The 14,146-nt window shown below is 46.8% G+C and overlaps 1 protein-coding gene across 5 annotated transcripts in view; it reads left to right on the top strand.

Moving 5' to 3' along the window:
* The window catches only part of GAB2 (GRB2 associated binding protein 2), a 186,749-nt gene that overhangs the window by 158,119 nt on the left and 14,484 nt on the right, over nt 1-14,146 (top strand). For all 5 annotated transcript variants that reach the window (XM_084842482.1, XM_084842487.1, XM_084842486.1 and 2 more), the window contains 3 exons: nt 3,046-3,286; nt 7,274-7,860; nt 13,704-13,798. In XM_084842482.1, coding sequence (XP_084698608.1) covers nt 3,046-3,286; nt 7,274-7,860; nt 13,704-13,798 — 923 coding nt within the window. The remainder of the gene's footprint in view (nt 1-3,045; nt 3,287-7,273; nt 7,861-13,703; nt 13,799-14,146) is intronic.

The following is a 14,146-nucleotide window of genomic DNA, read 5'->3' as shown; positions in this document are numbered from 1 at the left end:
CTAGCAACCTTTTGATCGATTATCAAGCTATTCCAGATTAACTGGGCAGCAAAATTGTCTATTTAATTATTTTTAATGGAAGTCCGTAGCACAAGTGGCAGGTGTTATCTCAGAAAGGCACCTCTACATCCTTCACCCCTCCACACATTGGGAGTGCCTTTCCTAAGATGGCACCTTCTAGGGATGGGCAGAAAGCTTACCTCCTGGTCCAGGGGGGTGCCCGCAGGGGGCGGGGAGGCGATCCGTCCCTCCCCCCGGAGTCCTAACAGGCCGGCTCTGCTCCACAGCGATTCCACGGAGCTGCCGGCCAGCTCCGGAGCACCAGCGTTACGGCCGCCATTGTTTGCCAAATCGCTGGCTCAGCCTTGCTGGGCAGATTGACTGTGGACACAAATGGCGTAGTGGCCGCCAATTGCGTCCACAGTCAATCTGCCCAGCCAGCAATACGGCAATGGAGGCCGTATCGCTGGCACTCCAGAGCCGGCTGGCAGGGAGGATCCGGCCAGCGAGGATTCCTCCTGGAGGCGGAGGTAAGTCTTCCGATCCTCCACGGAGCTCGGGGGGCCGGATTCTTTTGAATCCAGCCTCACTGGGGTCCGTGGAGGATTTCTCTCCCATCCCTAGCGCCTTCCTTGTGTGCCAAGTAAAAACAAAAAAGAATGACTTTTCCCTCCTTCAAAATTATTTTTGGTTCACATGCAGATTTATACAGATTTTATCGATCAATTGACTAGTCGATTAAAATCTGTACTGTTCATTGACTGTTTTAATTACATATCTGATTGCAAGAAGATGGGTTATTATTTTATTATTATTATTATTATTGCATTTATATCCCACCTTTTTTCCTCTTGCAAGGAACCCAAGGTGGCTTACATTATCCTCCTCCTCTCCATTTTATCCTCACAACAACAATCCTGTGAGGTAGGTTGGGCTGAGAGTGTGTGACTGGCCCAAAGTCACCCAGTGAGCTTCCATGGCCGAGTGGGGACTAGAACCCAGATCTCCCAGCTCCCAGCCCAACACTCTTGCCACTACACCACACTGGTTCTTTACCAGTAAAGTTCTTTGAGCCCACATAAGCGTGCAATAGGAGATAGCTACAGAAGGCAGTGCAATAGCTGGACTGACATCAGATTTTTGTCTTGAACGGTGATTTCAACTTTCATTCTCAGGGCCGGCCCTACCATCAAGCAGGGTGAGGTGGCAGGTGCCCGGGGGAGGGGTGTCAAGCGTTGGAGGATGGGGGTGTGTGCGCATCATGTGCCCCCTAAGCTAACCTGCTTCCCTCAAGTATTGTGGAAGATGTCCTGTCACCAGTGTTGAAGTAAGATTCAACTGCCAGTGCTACCAGCTTCTGTACATGGAATGGGGAGGGGTGCCATTTTGTCCTTCACCTCAGGCAGCAAAATACCTTGGGTTGGCCCTGTTTGTCCCGTCATTAAAACACAGTTTACAATTTGTCTTTAAAAGGCCTGCAAACCAAATGAACTGCCCCACCTACATTTTTGGCGCTCCTTTTAGGCTGGCTACAGACCTGCGCCTTGTATCCCGACTGCCTCACAGACAAAGAAGGTCATGGAAGAAGGAACAACGGCACACACACCCTTCCCTGGGTGACGAAGACAGCGGCTGCGCCTTCTACTGCTGCTTATTGCTTGCCCGCATGTCAGGGGTGGGTGGTGGGGACTAATTGTTGCCACGCAGCCAAAGACAAGCGTTAGCCACCCTCACTGCCTACCCCAGAGATGGGTAACCTGTGGCCCTTCAAATGTTTTGACCTACAACTCCCATGATCCCTCCCCATTGGCCATGCTGGGTAAGACTGATGGGAATTGTAGGCCAAAACATCTGGAGGGCTGTAAGTTGCCCTCCCCTGGCCTGCACTGTGACAGAAGGAAGAAAAGCTCACAGTAGGCCTGTGACGGTTTGAGGCCTACAGAGGCAAAGGGGGGAAAGGGTCAGGCGTAGAGGCCTGGACTTTCTGGTGGGAGGGGGTAACCCCGAGAAGAGTAGTTTTATTTCTCTGGTTAAGTTTCTGTTTCAGTTCCCCAGTTAAGTTTCATTTCTTCAGGGTTGAAACGGTACTTTCGGTTTGGGGGAGGAGGGCATATAAAGAAAGTGAGAGAGATAGTGAGAACAGAGTCCGGAGACCAGAGCAGGAAGGAGTAGCCTACAGGAGTCTAAGGACAGCTAGGGTAAAGGAACTTGTGTTTTGCAACTTTTACTTTCTTTTAAGGCCGTTTGTAACACTAAGCTCTGTTGTGCGAATACCTTTAGTTGTGATTTGCTTGTTTTAATTTACTAGTAAACCGTTGTGGTTAAACCCTCTGTCTAGAGTGTCAATCACCCTACGCCTACAGCCTAAACCCCACGTCATTGGAAAGGGGAAGGTAAAAGAAGGAAGGTGGGACTCTTAAGGAGGCAAGAGATCCATAAGGAGTTGCTCAGGGGGTCCAGGTCATAAGGGGGACACTGACAAGGCCGCACTTTGTTTTTAATTTACGTGGGGTTGTGGGTAAAACTGCTCCCACTCTTTCATATTTTTGCTGCCTGTGTTTCACTCTTGCAGTGACAATCCTCTTTGGATGTTGTTCTTGGCAGCTACTAGTGTCCTTGGTTCACACAGAGAGGGGATTCTGGGAAATGAAAATGGTGTCTGTCAATTGGCAGCTGTGGAGAAGCCTACCTGAAGGACCAACTGCATGATTGGGGGGGGGGGAGCAAAAAGCTGGGGAAGTCTTCACAGAGTGGTCTTCACAGAGGCCTCTAGTTGGCCACTGTGAGTTAACAGGTACTGGACTAGATTGACCTCCAGCAGGGCTCTTTTTATGTACTTGACAAGGATACAAACACCTGCAAGATGTATTTTGTATAGGTTATACTGTATCTTCAGAAAATATCATAAAAATATTGCACTAATAGTAATAAAATACTGCTGCTGCTACTAATAATAATAATGAATATATAATAATAAAATATTACTACTAGTAGTAAGAATAATAATATAATGATCATAACAACTCTATTACTCTCCCTGTGCAGATTCTTTAAGAAACATTCCTGGTGTAAGTCATGGTCCGCGCTCATCCCCGGCCGAGCTCAGCGGCTCCAATCAGCGGCTGCTGCGAGAACGGAAGACATCAGCTCCATCACACTCGAGCCAACCCACCCTCTTCACTTTTGACTCACCCTCTAATCATATCCGGACCACCCTTTCTGCCAGTGCCCCGCAAGACTATCTCTTCCTGCACCAGTGCATGAGCAAGAAATCGGAGAACATCAGGTATCATTTTTTTATGTATTTTTAATTAAAGTATTTTTATCCCACTCCTAAGCAAAAGGGGGGGGGGACTCCCAGAGCAGCTTACAATCAATCAGTAAACAAGACAGTCCCTGTCCTCAGGCTTATAATCTCAAAAAGACATGACACAAAAGGAAAAAGGGATGGGGAGGGAAGAGGAAAAAATTAAATAGACTTACAGCAGGGTGGGTGAGGAAAGCTCTTCGTTTCCTGAAAGGTTGGCAGCCCTGGGAGCCGATTACTTATTTATTTGCTTGTTTTATTTCATTTATTTGCCAACCTGTAACAAAAAGTTCTCAGATCAGCTCGCAGAAGAAAAATATAGATTAAAAACAGGCTCAAAAGAACATCTGGTTTGTTATATTTAAAAAAGGTATACCCTATCTGACCCCCAATATGGGATAGATAAAAGTGCTTTCTACAAATGTAAGGGGATTAAATATTTACTAGCTGCCTGCAAAACATTGTGAAGGAAATGCAACTGGCTCTATCTATACTGGATACCTATGACTGTTTTATAATGGTTTAACTGTCATCTCCTCCACTGTCCTGCAGTCTTGGAAACTGTAGTTTGGTGAAGACGCTGAGAGTTCTGATCGAGGTCCTTAGTCCTCCTCACAGAATTAGCATTCCCCAGGATTGCCCTTGGGGAATGACTAGCAAACCAGTCCAAGCCTAATTTATTTATTTCAAACATTTATCTACTAACTCTCCGCACAAAGATGTCCAGGTAGTTCACAATGGTGACGTGTCTATGGCGTAGATACGCTCAGCTCAGAGAGGCAGAGAAAATACAAATATCGCTGTTGCGTGGGAGAGCTTCCTCCTCCACCGCTTTTGCTAGACCCAAGCAGAGAACTCCGCGTGCTCCCTGAGCACAAACAGTGAGAGGCAATTGCTGCTGCCGCTGTTCAACACATGTCTTTCTTTTCCAGTTTCTCCACAAAAAGGCTGAGCAATCTTGGGGTAACAATAGGATAGTGCCACCTTTTTATGGAGAAGGATAGTACAGCTGAAGTATCCCTGTTACATTTCTTGAGATCTCCCAGGTCCACCAGCTAGAACCACGTGCACATTACTGGCTGGAGAAGGGCGGCACAAGATATTGCAACGCCTGAGATAAACCACCAGTGCCAGCTGCTGCTTCTCTGTGCCCCCATCCTGGCATCCCCCTTTAAAACGACTGCTGTTGAGTTAGTAGCAACAGCACAAGCAACCTCAGGCTTTCCGGGCCCATCATGCCCCACAATGCCATGCTCTGAGGAAGGTGTCCATCCTCAGAGTGAGGCATTGTGGGCAAGATGGCCCTGGAGAGTGCCTGTGCTGCAGTCTTGCCGTAATGGTAGCAACTACTACTTAAACTTTTAGTCACGACCACCTCACCCGCAATACCTTGCTCTGAGGAAGGACACCTTCCTCAGAGCGAGGCATGAATAGTCCAGAGAGGCCTAAGGCAGCCCTGCTGACCGCTCCATGGATGGTAGGTTAGTAGGCAGTGGCGGCGGCAGCAGGGGGGTACAATCTTGTTGATGGTCCTGCAGCAGTAATGACAGGTTGCCCTGCAGGTGGTGGATGACTCGCCATGACCCGTCAGTCCCTGATCTGCCATCTGAGCTGTGTGGTTCATGGCAAAGGGGAAAAAGGGGGATGGAGAGGGAGGCGGGAAAGATGCAAACTCAGGTACCAGTTCTTAAAGATGTAATGTTCTTATGAGTCCAGTTGGGATGGAAACAATTCAAGGAGGGGAGGAGCCAAAAGGAGCTGGTCTCTCAGCAGAGCTGATAGAGCGGCCCCGTTTCCCATCTCTTCACTTCCCCTGCTGCAGCTTGAGCGACCCCATTTTGGCTCCATTTCTTTTGGCCCTCACCACCTGAGTTTGCTAATGGAGGGGGTGATAGCTAAATGGAACCACCATATTCAGAGGCAGAATGCCTGTGTACGACATACCAGTTCAAACAATGTTAATGGACTTCCTGGAGGCATCTGGCTACCTACTGTTAGAAATAGCACTCTGGAATAGAAATTGACCTTTTGATATGGTCCTAGTGTATACTATATTGCCATAACTTTAATATGAATTAATATGGAAGGGCCATATTCTGTGTGAATGCATTTAGTATGATTATACTTGCTTCAAGGTTCCCCAGAGGAAGAACATTTTATGTTCAATACATGCTGGGAAAATTGGAAATGAGCTTGTCAGGAAGTCTCACTCAAACATGTCAGTTTTGCCTTCTCATCAGATCATAGCAATACATAGTGGTGATCTGCTCTGGAAGATGGAAGACAGGGTTCTCTCACCATAGACCTTCCAGCTGGGAAGTGGCCCAAAGGACCGTGGGTGACAGGCGGGGAGGGACCAAGAGCGTGAAGCAAAGGAAGATGACGGCATGCTGGAATCACAGCTGGATTCTCATGAACCCAAAGGATTTCCTGAGTTTAAGAGAATTTCACTCCTACATATGTCTTTCATTAATAATTAAAAAATATGCTTTGCTTCAGATGGAATTAATGAAAGGTTATAAATAAAACAAACTGCCCTGAGATCCAGCTGGTTGGGACCTTTCGAGAGCCTGTCGCTTTTGCCGTTTGGATGAGAGCTACGTCTACATCTCACTGTCTATCTATCTATGTATTTTATTTATTTGCTGTATTTTTATTGTGCTTTTAAGATAATTATTGTCTCCCAAAGCGGTTCATGTCCATTAAAAATAAAAAAGAGAGAGGCCCTGTCATCAGGCTCGCAAACTAAAAAGACAAAGACGCAAAAAGGAAGGGGAGTGGAGGAAAAAGGAAAAGGGGGAGATCAGTTTTTCATGGTCAGAACAAGGGGATGAGCTACAAGCACATGCACTTCGGGCCAGGCTGTTCTTCCCTTGCTGGTGGTTCTTGCTTGAATAGCAATTGAGAGCTGTTTGGCCGACGGATAGGGCCAGAGCATTCTTTCCCCTTCTTTCTGTAGGCCCAGGGCTGCACAAGGAGCTGAGTGTTCTTTCTGGTAAGGAGGGGGAAGCGAGCTCCCTGCAGCTGCTCCTTGTCTGTCCGATGGAGAGGCCAGGTTGGTCTCCTCATTGACTTGATGTTCTTCCTGGGAAACAGGGGGTGCAGCCTCCCCGTGGCCCTCGATCGCCTGGCTGATGGCAGAAGCCAGAGTGTGATTCCCTTCTGCTCCCCTTGTCCCAGGGCAACTGTCAGTAGGAGCTGGGTTCATATATAAATATAGGATAAGAGGAAGTGGAGGCTGGTGGCTCCAGTGTCAGTGGGGCGGTGAATCCACTCCAGGTTTCAGTCAGAGCCAGTCAGAACTCTAAAGGAGCTCTCCAAGGTGGATATTCCACAGTAGTGGTCTTCATTGTTGCTCATTCTGGCTGGTGGCCCAAACGAGAAGCAGGCTGATGCTGCAGGAGGATGTGGGGGGAATCCAGGAAAAGAGAGCACTGCAAACCGCGCAGGGGTAGAGACAGCCACGCGGGGCCATTCCCCTTCCTGACCACCTACGGCAGCAGCCACTGATGGTGCAGATTTTATCTCCCAATGTGTGCAGGCCCAAAATAGTCTGTATGAGGCTCAGGCCCATCTGTAAGATTGCATCACACAGTCCAGTTTTATCCCTGAAGTCTCTTTATTCGCCTTGTTGTACCCTCACTGGTTGTAGTTAAATTCCTGGGTATTTCACAGTCCCAGAGTTTGGGACTGAGAGGTTGCTGAGGGCCTATGTGCACTATAAGCCATTTACATTTTATACCAGATTAACTGTTTTGGCCTTCCTCGGAGTATCATGGGAATTGTAGCTGGCTACGGCGCTGATTTGTTACAGACTCCCCCTCATTGAGCTCCATTTTTCAGGTTCCCTGGAAGACAGATAAACCAGCTCAAGTCTGTGGTGTCTTATGTCCACATATTTATCCAGGGTCCAATGGATGGAGTTATTTCTGCCTCATCCTTCTCTTCCCGCCTCTTTCATTTTAGGAGCGCTAGTTTCTCTCAAGCCACGAGATCTTCTTTTTTCATGAGAAGCGACCCATCTGTTCAGAAACTCTCTCAGGGCAACGGGCACTGTGTCAATGGGATGGGGGGACAAGTCCACGGCTTCTACAGCTTGCCCAAACCCAGCCGGCACAACTCGGAGCTCAGGGACAGTGCCTACGACCTCCCGAGGAGCTTCGGATGCTACGCCCACACGAAAGCGAGCCTCACGGGCTCTGAGACGGACAGCGAGGAGGTCTACACCTTTAAGACGCCCAACAATACCCTTTGCAAGGACTTTGGAGAACTTTCCACAGACTCCTACGACATCCCTGGCACCCCTTTGTCGATTTATCAGATCCCAAGGACATTCACCCTGGACAAGAACCACAATGCCCTGGCGGTGGCCTCTGGCGAAACTCCTGCTACTCCTCCTCCTAGGCCTCCTAAACCAGGGCAGGCAGAGTCACGGTGGGGCAGTCCTCCACAGCGTATGCTGGACGGGGAAGGCCTAGGCGTGGGCCCGGTTGCTGCTACCATTCCCAGAAGGAACACACTACCGGCTGTGGAGAACTGCCGGTTGCACCGAGGTAAACAGGGGTTCTTAAGATGGGGTGGTTGGCATTGGATGACTGTCAGCGGTGTGGTGGAGCCAGGGCTCCCAGGGATGCAGCAACAGCACTTTTTGATTAGCAGGAATGCTGACATCGTCTGCCACCTCCACCCCTCAGAATTCCCTGCTCCCATTGAGCTCAGCTGCAGTCTTCACAGTAGCTGGGGAACGTGGATGTTCCCAGCAACAGTATATTGTTGTGAGCTATCCGTGTTGTAATGCAAAGCCTTTTGGGATGGTGTGGCCTTGAATGGACAATTAAGGCCCACAAGCTGTACAAAATACCTGCTCCTGGTGGAGGTGAAAACGTGCTAGAACCAGTTTGTTGATACGGATCAACACAGCTACCTGCGTTTTTGGATTCTCCTGGAGGGTGGCTATGGGACAGTCATGATGAGCACCTGCACTTAAACATTTACTGCTACACCACTGATGATTATGGGTTGAATCCAGACTTAATCATGGGTTGTGTTTATGGGTTAAATAACTTGAATCATGTGTTACAATTATGATGATAACTTCAATCATGATTTGGTGATAACTTATGATTATGGTTATGTTATGATTAAGTTATGATGATTATGATAACTTGAATCATGGGTTATGATTATGGGTTGAATCCAGACTTAAGACACATTTCTATGCCGGTTTAGACAGAAAACAGTCCTACAACTCCCAACATTCCCCGGTCAGCCATGCTGGCCGGGAAATGCTGGAAGTTGTATGACTTTTTTTCTGTCTAAACCTGTATAGGATTGTACCCTTAGTCATGCTTAGACTCAGTGAAATCAATAGAATGCAAGTTAGTCATAAACCTATAGGTGACTATTTAGGGCAGTATGCATGGAAGGCAACATCTTTACTTCATCATCACACGGAAACAATTCATATTTTAGTAGCACCTTTGCACAGAATAGAGCTGGAACAAATTTCCTCTAAAAAATGATCCTCGGCAAATTTTGTTCATGGAATCATAGAGTAGTAGGGTTGGAAGGAGCCTATAAGACCATCGAGTCCAGCCCCCTGCTCAATGCAGGAATCCAAGTCAGAGCATCCCCGACAGATGGCTGTCCAGCCTCATCTTGAATGCCTCCAGTGTGGGAGAGCCCACCACCTCCCTAGGGAATGGGTTCCATTGTCGTATTGCTCTAACAGTCAGGACGTTTTTCCTGATGTTCAGCTGGAATCTGGTTTCCTGTAACTTGAGCTCATTATTCCGTGTCCTTCATTCTGGGAGAAGAGATCCTGTCCTTCCTCTCTGTGACAAATTTTCAAGTACTTGAAGAGCACTATCCTATTTCACCTCAGTCTTCTCTTCTCAAGGCTAAACATGACCAGTTCTTTCAGTCTCTCTTCATAGGGCTTTGTTTCCAGTCCCCTGACCATCTTTGTTGCCCTCCTCTGAACCCTCTCCAGTTTGTCTGCATCCTTCTTGAAGTGTGGTGCCCAGAATTGGACACAGTACTCCAGTTGAGGCCTAACCAGTGCTGAGGCCTAACCAGAGGGGAACTAGTACTTCCCAGGATTTGGAAGCTATGCTTCTATTAATGCAGCCCAAAATAGCATTTGCCTTTTTTGCAGCCGCATCACCTTGTTGGCTCATATTCAGCTTGTGATCTACAACGATTCCAAGATCCTTCTCACTTGTAGTGTTGTTGAGCCAAGTATCCCCCATCTTGTAACTGTGCATGTGGTTTCTTTTTCCTAGATGCAAAACTTGGCATTTATCCCTATTAAATTTCATTCTGTTGTTTTCAGCCCAGCACTCCAGTCTATCAAGATCACTTTGAATTTTGTTTCTGTCTTCCAAGGTATTAGCTGTCCCACCCAATTTTGTGTCATCTGCAGTCGTGATTCCAGCCATGGTGTGTGTGTGTGTGTGCACGCGCACCTCACGGTGGGTTCTGGGGGTGACAGATTGGTCCCCAGACTCTTGGAAGTTGCCCACTCCTGGTTTAAAGGCTTATTTTATGGATTTGTTAATTATTACTGTATTAGAATTAATAATTATTACTTCATTATAATTTATTATTTTATTTATTATTACATTTATATCCCCACCTTTTTTTCCTTCAAGGAACCCAAGGCAGCTCACATGATCCTGCTTCTCTCCATTTTATCCTCACAACAGCCCTGTGAGGTAGGTTAGGCTCAGAGTCAGTGACAGGCCCAAAGTCACCTAGCGAACTTCATGGCTGAGTAGGGACTAGAACCCAGATCTCCCTGAGTCCCAGTCCAGAACTCTAACCACTACACCACACTGGCTCATCACAGTGGACTGATCTCAGATTTTTTTGCTTTCTGGATTGTAATTTCCCTCCCCGCCACTCCAGGAGTCTTGTAATGGCCAGTGGCTAAATAATGAAAATAACTGACTGAATTCATTCCAGAAATGGTCCTAAACTGGAATTCAGATGGAGTATGATGCATATCTCCAGGAGAGAGCGCAGGACAGGAAGGCCTGGCGTGCTATGGTCCATGGGGTCACGAAGAGTCGGACATGACTGAACGACTGAACAACAACAACAACAATGATGCATATGGAGTAATGGTATACTGTATACCAGTATACTGTATTTTTAATGTTTTTAATCTTTGTAAACTGCCCAGAGAGCTTTGGCTATTGGGCGGTATAGAAATGTAATAAATAATAAATACAATAAGGGTGCAATCCTATGCCTGTTTAGACAGAAAAAAAGTCCCACAATTCCCAGCATTCCCCAGCCAGCTGTTGTAGGACTTCTTTTCTGTCTAAACATGCATAGGATTGTGCTCTAAAATAATGGTAACCTACAGAGCAATTTAAAAATTCTGTACTAGCTGGTCTGAGGGCACACGATAGTCACCTTGCTGAAGCTAAGTGGCTATCAGTCTCATCAGTGCCTGCATGGGAATCCACCTGCAAGCCCCATGTACACCACCCTGAGCTTCCATGATGGAAGACAGGCGGGCTATAAAATGCATTCAATAAACAAAATAAAATGAGAAACAATAATAAGGCAAAAGGCAAATGTTGCTGTCCCTGGTTTGATTGAAAGCTTTAAGGGCAGGGAACAAACCTGTAATCTATCCCTCCTGGGCATTTCTGGAAGTGTGAGGATATAAGATGAAGGAGCCCTGTGAGTTTTGCCAAAACGTATCTTAGGGGTTCGAGCTGCATTGCCTTCTTCTCTCCTTATCTTTCCATTACCATGCACATGGAAATTGTGGGTATGAATGGGTGTATTAGCCATCATAGATAAAATGACTGGAGCTGTTGCCTTGGTCCTGTGGGCATCCTAGAAACATCTGGCGGGCCCCTGTTAGATACAGCGTGCTCCAGCAGCTGGATCCCTGGGCTCATGCAGGAGATACATGCTTTATGTTTTATCTGTCCCTTGATAGACAGGGATGGGGAGAGCAGGGCACACACAAACATACTTCAGGATCAATGGTCAGTTTGCATATCCTGAAGGGTACACTGTTCTCGAGAGACTGGACTGGGAGCCAGAACTATATTTTCGGATATAAACTGACTCGGTCATCTACCAGATATAGAGCACGTGGACTCAAGCATAGCATTTGCATGACACACAGACCTGAACATTTCCATAATACTTGTGTGTTAGATGAAAATGGCTCATACATTTTACCATATCTTGCAGGAGCCAGAATGAATGTCCTTGATCCATGGTTTATTGCTGGGTTTTGAACTCCAGGTTTTTTTTTAACTCTGGGTTAGCCATCCCAGATAGAATATTTGCCAGTAAAGAATGGAATATTTGATGTTTGACATCAATATTTGATTTTTAAATTTGACATCTGATTTCAAGATTCAACGGTAGATTATGGCCTGGTGCACACGTAATGACAATGCAGAGTATGGGTTATTGCCTTACCCAGAGTTTACCAGTGATTTGCCTTCTAGATGATTGTGCAAAGTGCAGGTTGTTTTTTCAGTTCCTGGCTGGTTTGATTCCCTCCACCTTGGCCAGCTTCCTCCCTGTATCCCAAATGTCTTTGCGGTGCTGAAATACTGGCAGGTAGAGCAGCCACCACTCTTACACGCTGTCGCTGTAGCCAGGCAAAACAATCCCTAAACAACCCATGGTTCTGCGTTCACATGTAACAACAATCCACAGCTAACCCATAATTCCAGATTCACATGTAATGACAAACCTGGATTCAACAGCCCATACTCAACCCATACTCTGGGTTGTCATTATGTGCGAACCAGGTCTGGTATTTAGCATTTGACAGACAGCATAGAATGGTATTTAGGGTATGGTAAGTGCAAGCATGTGTGCTTCCGTATTGGATGCTTGCCAAATTTAAAGATGAATAACAACAACAAACCCGAAAATATCAGCAGGTTAGTGGCATTCGAATTTTGAGTTTGAAATGTTGCATTCCAAATGTTAATTGCAAAATCTGAAATTTTAGCAAATTCTGAATATTTGCAAAGGTTCCACTGTCTACAGCACCTGCTTCTCCAGCTCAGGATCGCTGCAGGGGAAGGGCAGACTGATACTAATGCAGTAGAAGCTTGTGCACGGAAATGCCCCTGCCCCTTCTATCACCTTCCTTAGGTTGCCTCTACGCTCAACTTACATAGAGAGTTGTTGTTGTTCAGTCGTGTCCGACTCTTCGTGACCCCATGGACCATAGCGCGCCAGGCCTTCCTGTCCTGCACTCTCTCCCGGAGCGTGCTCAAGTCCATATTCATTGCATCAGTGATGCTATCTAGCCATCTCGTCCTCTGCTGTCCCCTTCTCCTTTTGCCCTCAGTCTTTCCCAGCATCAGGGTCTTTTCCAGAGAGTTTTCTCTTCGCATTAGGTGGCCAAAATATTTGAGCTTCAAATTCAGTATCTGTCCTTCCAAGGAGCTTCCAAGGAGCACTCAGGGTTGATTTCCTTTAGGATGGACTGATTTGACCTCCTTGCAGGCCATGGGACTCGTAAGAGTCTTCTCCAGCACCACAGTTCGAAAGCATCAATTCTTCGGCGCTCAGCCTTCCTTATAGTCCAGCTCTCACAACCATACGTTACTGCTGGGAAAACCATAGCTTTGATTAGACGGACCTTTGTTGGCAAGGTGATGTCTCTGCTTCTTACTATGCTGTCTAGGTTTGCCATAGCTTTCCTCCCAAGGAGCAAGCGTCTTTTAATTTCATGGCTACAGTCACCGTCTGCGGTGATCTTGGAGCCCAAGAAAATAAAATCTGTCACTGCTTCCATTTCTTCCCCTTCTATATGCCAGGAAGTGATGGGGCCACATGCCATGATCTTCGGTTTTTTTTAATGTTGAGTTTCAAACCAGCTTTTGCACTCTCCTCTTTCACCCTCAACAAGAGGCTCTTGAGATCCTCTTCGCTTTCTGCCATTAGGGTGGTATCATCTGCGTATCTGAGGTTGTTGATAATTCTCCCGGCAATCTTATTTCCGACTTGTGATTCATCCAACCCAGCGTTTCTCATGATGTACTCTGCATATAAGTTAAATAAGCAGGGCGACAATATGCAGCCTTGTCGTACTCCTTTCCCATATATAGAGAGTACTATGTACCAAATGAGTGCATCCAGCCCTTAGAGCAGCCTTCCACAACCTGGTGCCCACCAGATGTGTTGGACTACAGCCCCCATCATCCCCATCCAGCAGGTGAGGGTGGGAGTTGTAGTCCAAGGCATGTGGAGGGCCCCAGGTTGTGGAATGCTGCTTTACATCATCCACACTCCAGAGCCTTAGGTCCACCTAAAAGGCAATGGGGCACCCATTGAGTTGAACAGCTTGAGAAGCCTGTTTACTGTTCATTAACTGTAATCCCAATGTCCCTGCTTTTAGCTTCTTCCTGCGAGACCTACGAATATCCCCAGCACAGCAGCACTGCTGCAGTTCAGTCTGCGGAATCTGTGAATGTCGGGCTCAGTTCATATCTGGTAAGTTATTGGTGCTCGATTAGCTGGCCCAAGTTGAATTTCCCTTGTTCGTTCTATTCATTATGCACTCAGTTGGAGGATATTAAGGAGCATTTTTTAAAACCATTATTTTAAATGTTTTGATTCAAATTTGATAGGGCTGGATAATACGTTGGGGCTGCTTTTGAGAACTGTTTGGAAAGTTCAGCTAGCCCAGAATGCTATGGCCAGGCTCCTTTGGTACAAAAACTTCACTGGCCAGCCATATGCTCCCAGGCGCAATTCAAAGTGCTGATTATAGTCTATAAGCCCTTAACAGCTTGGGACTAGGCTATCTGAAAGGCCACCGTCTCCCATATGAGCCAGCCC

The sequence above is a fragment of the Heloderma suspectum genome, chromosome 3 (assembly GCF_057233095.1).
Source record: "Heloderma suspectum isolate Gila_16-S chromosome 3, 16-S_ref, whole genome shotgun sequence".
NCBI classification, from domain to species: domain Eukaryota; kingdom Metazoa; phylum Chordata; class Lepidosauria; order Squamata; family Helodermatidae; genus Heloderma; species Heloderma suspectum.
Note: the sequence above shows the minus strand (reverse complement) of the source record. Positions and strands in the feature narration are given on the sequence as shown.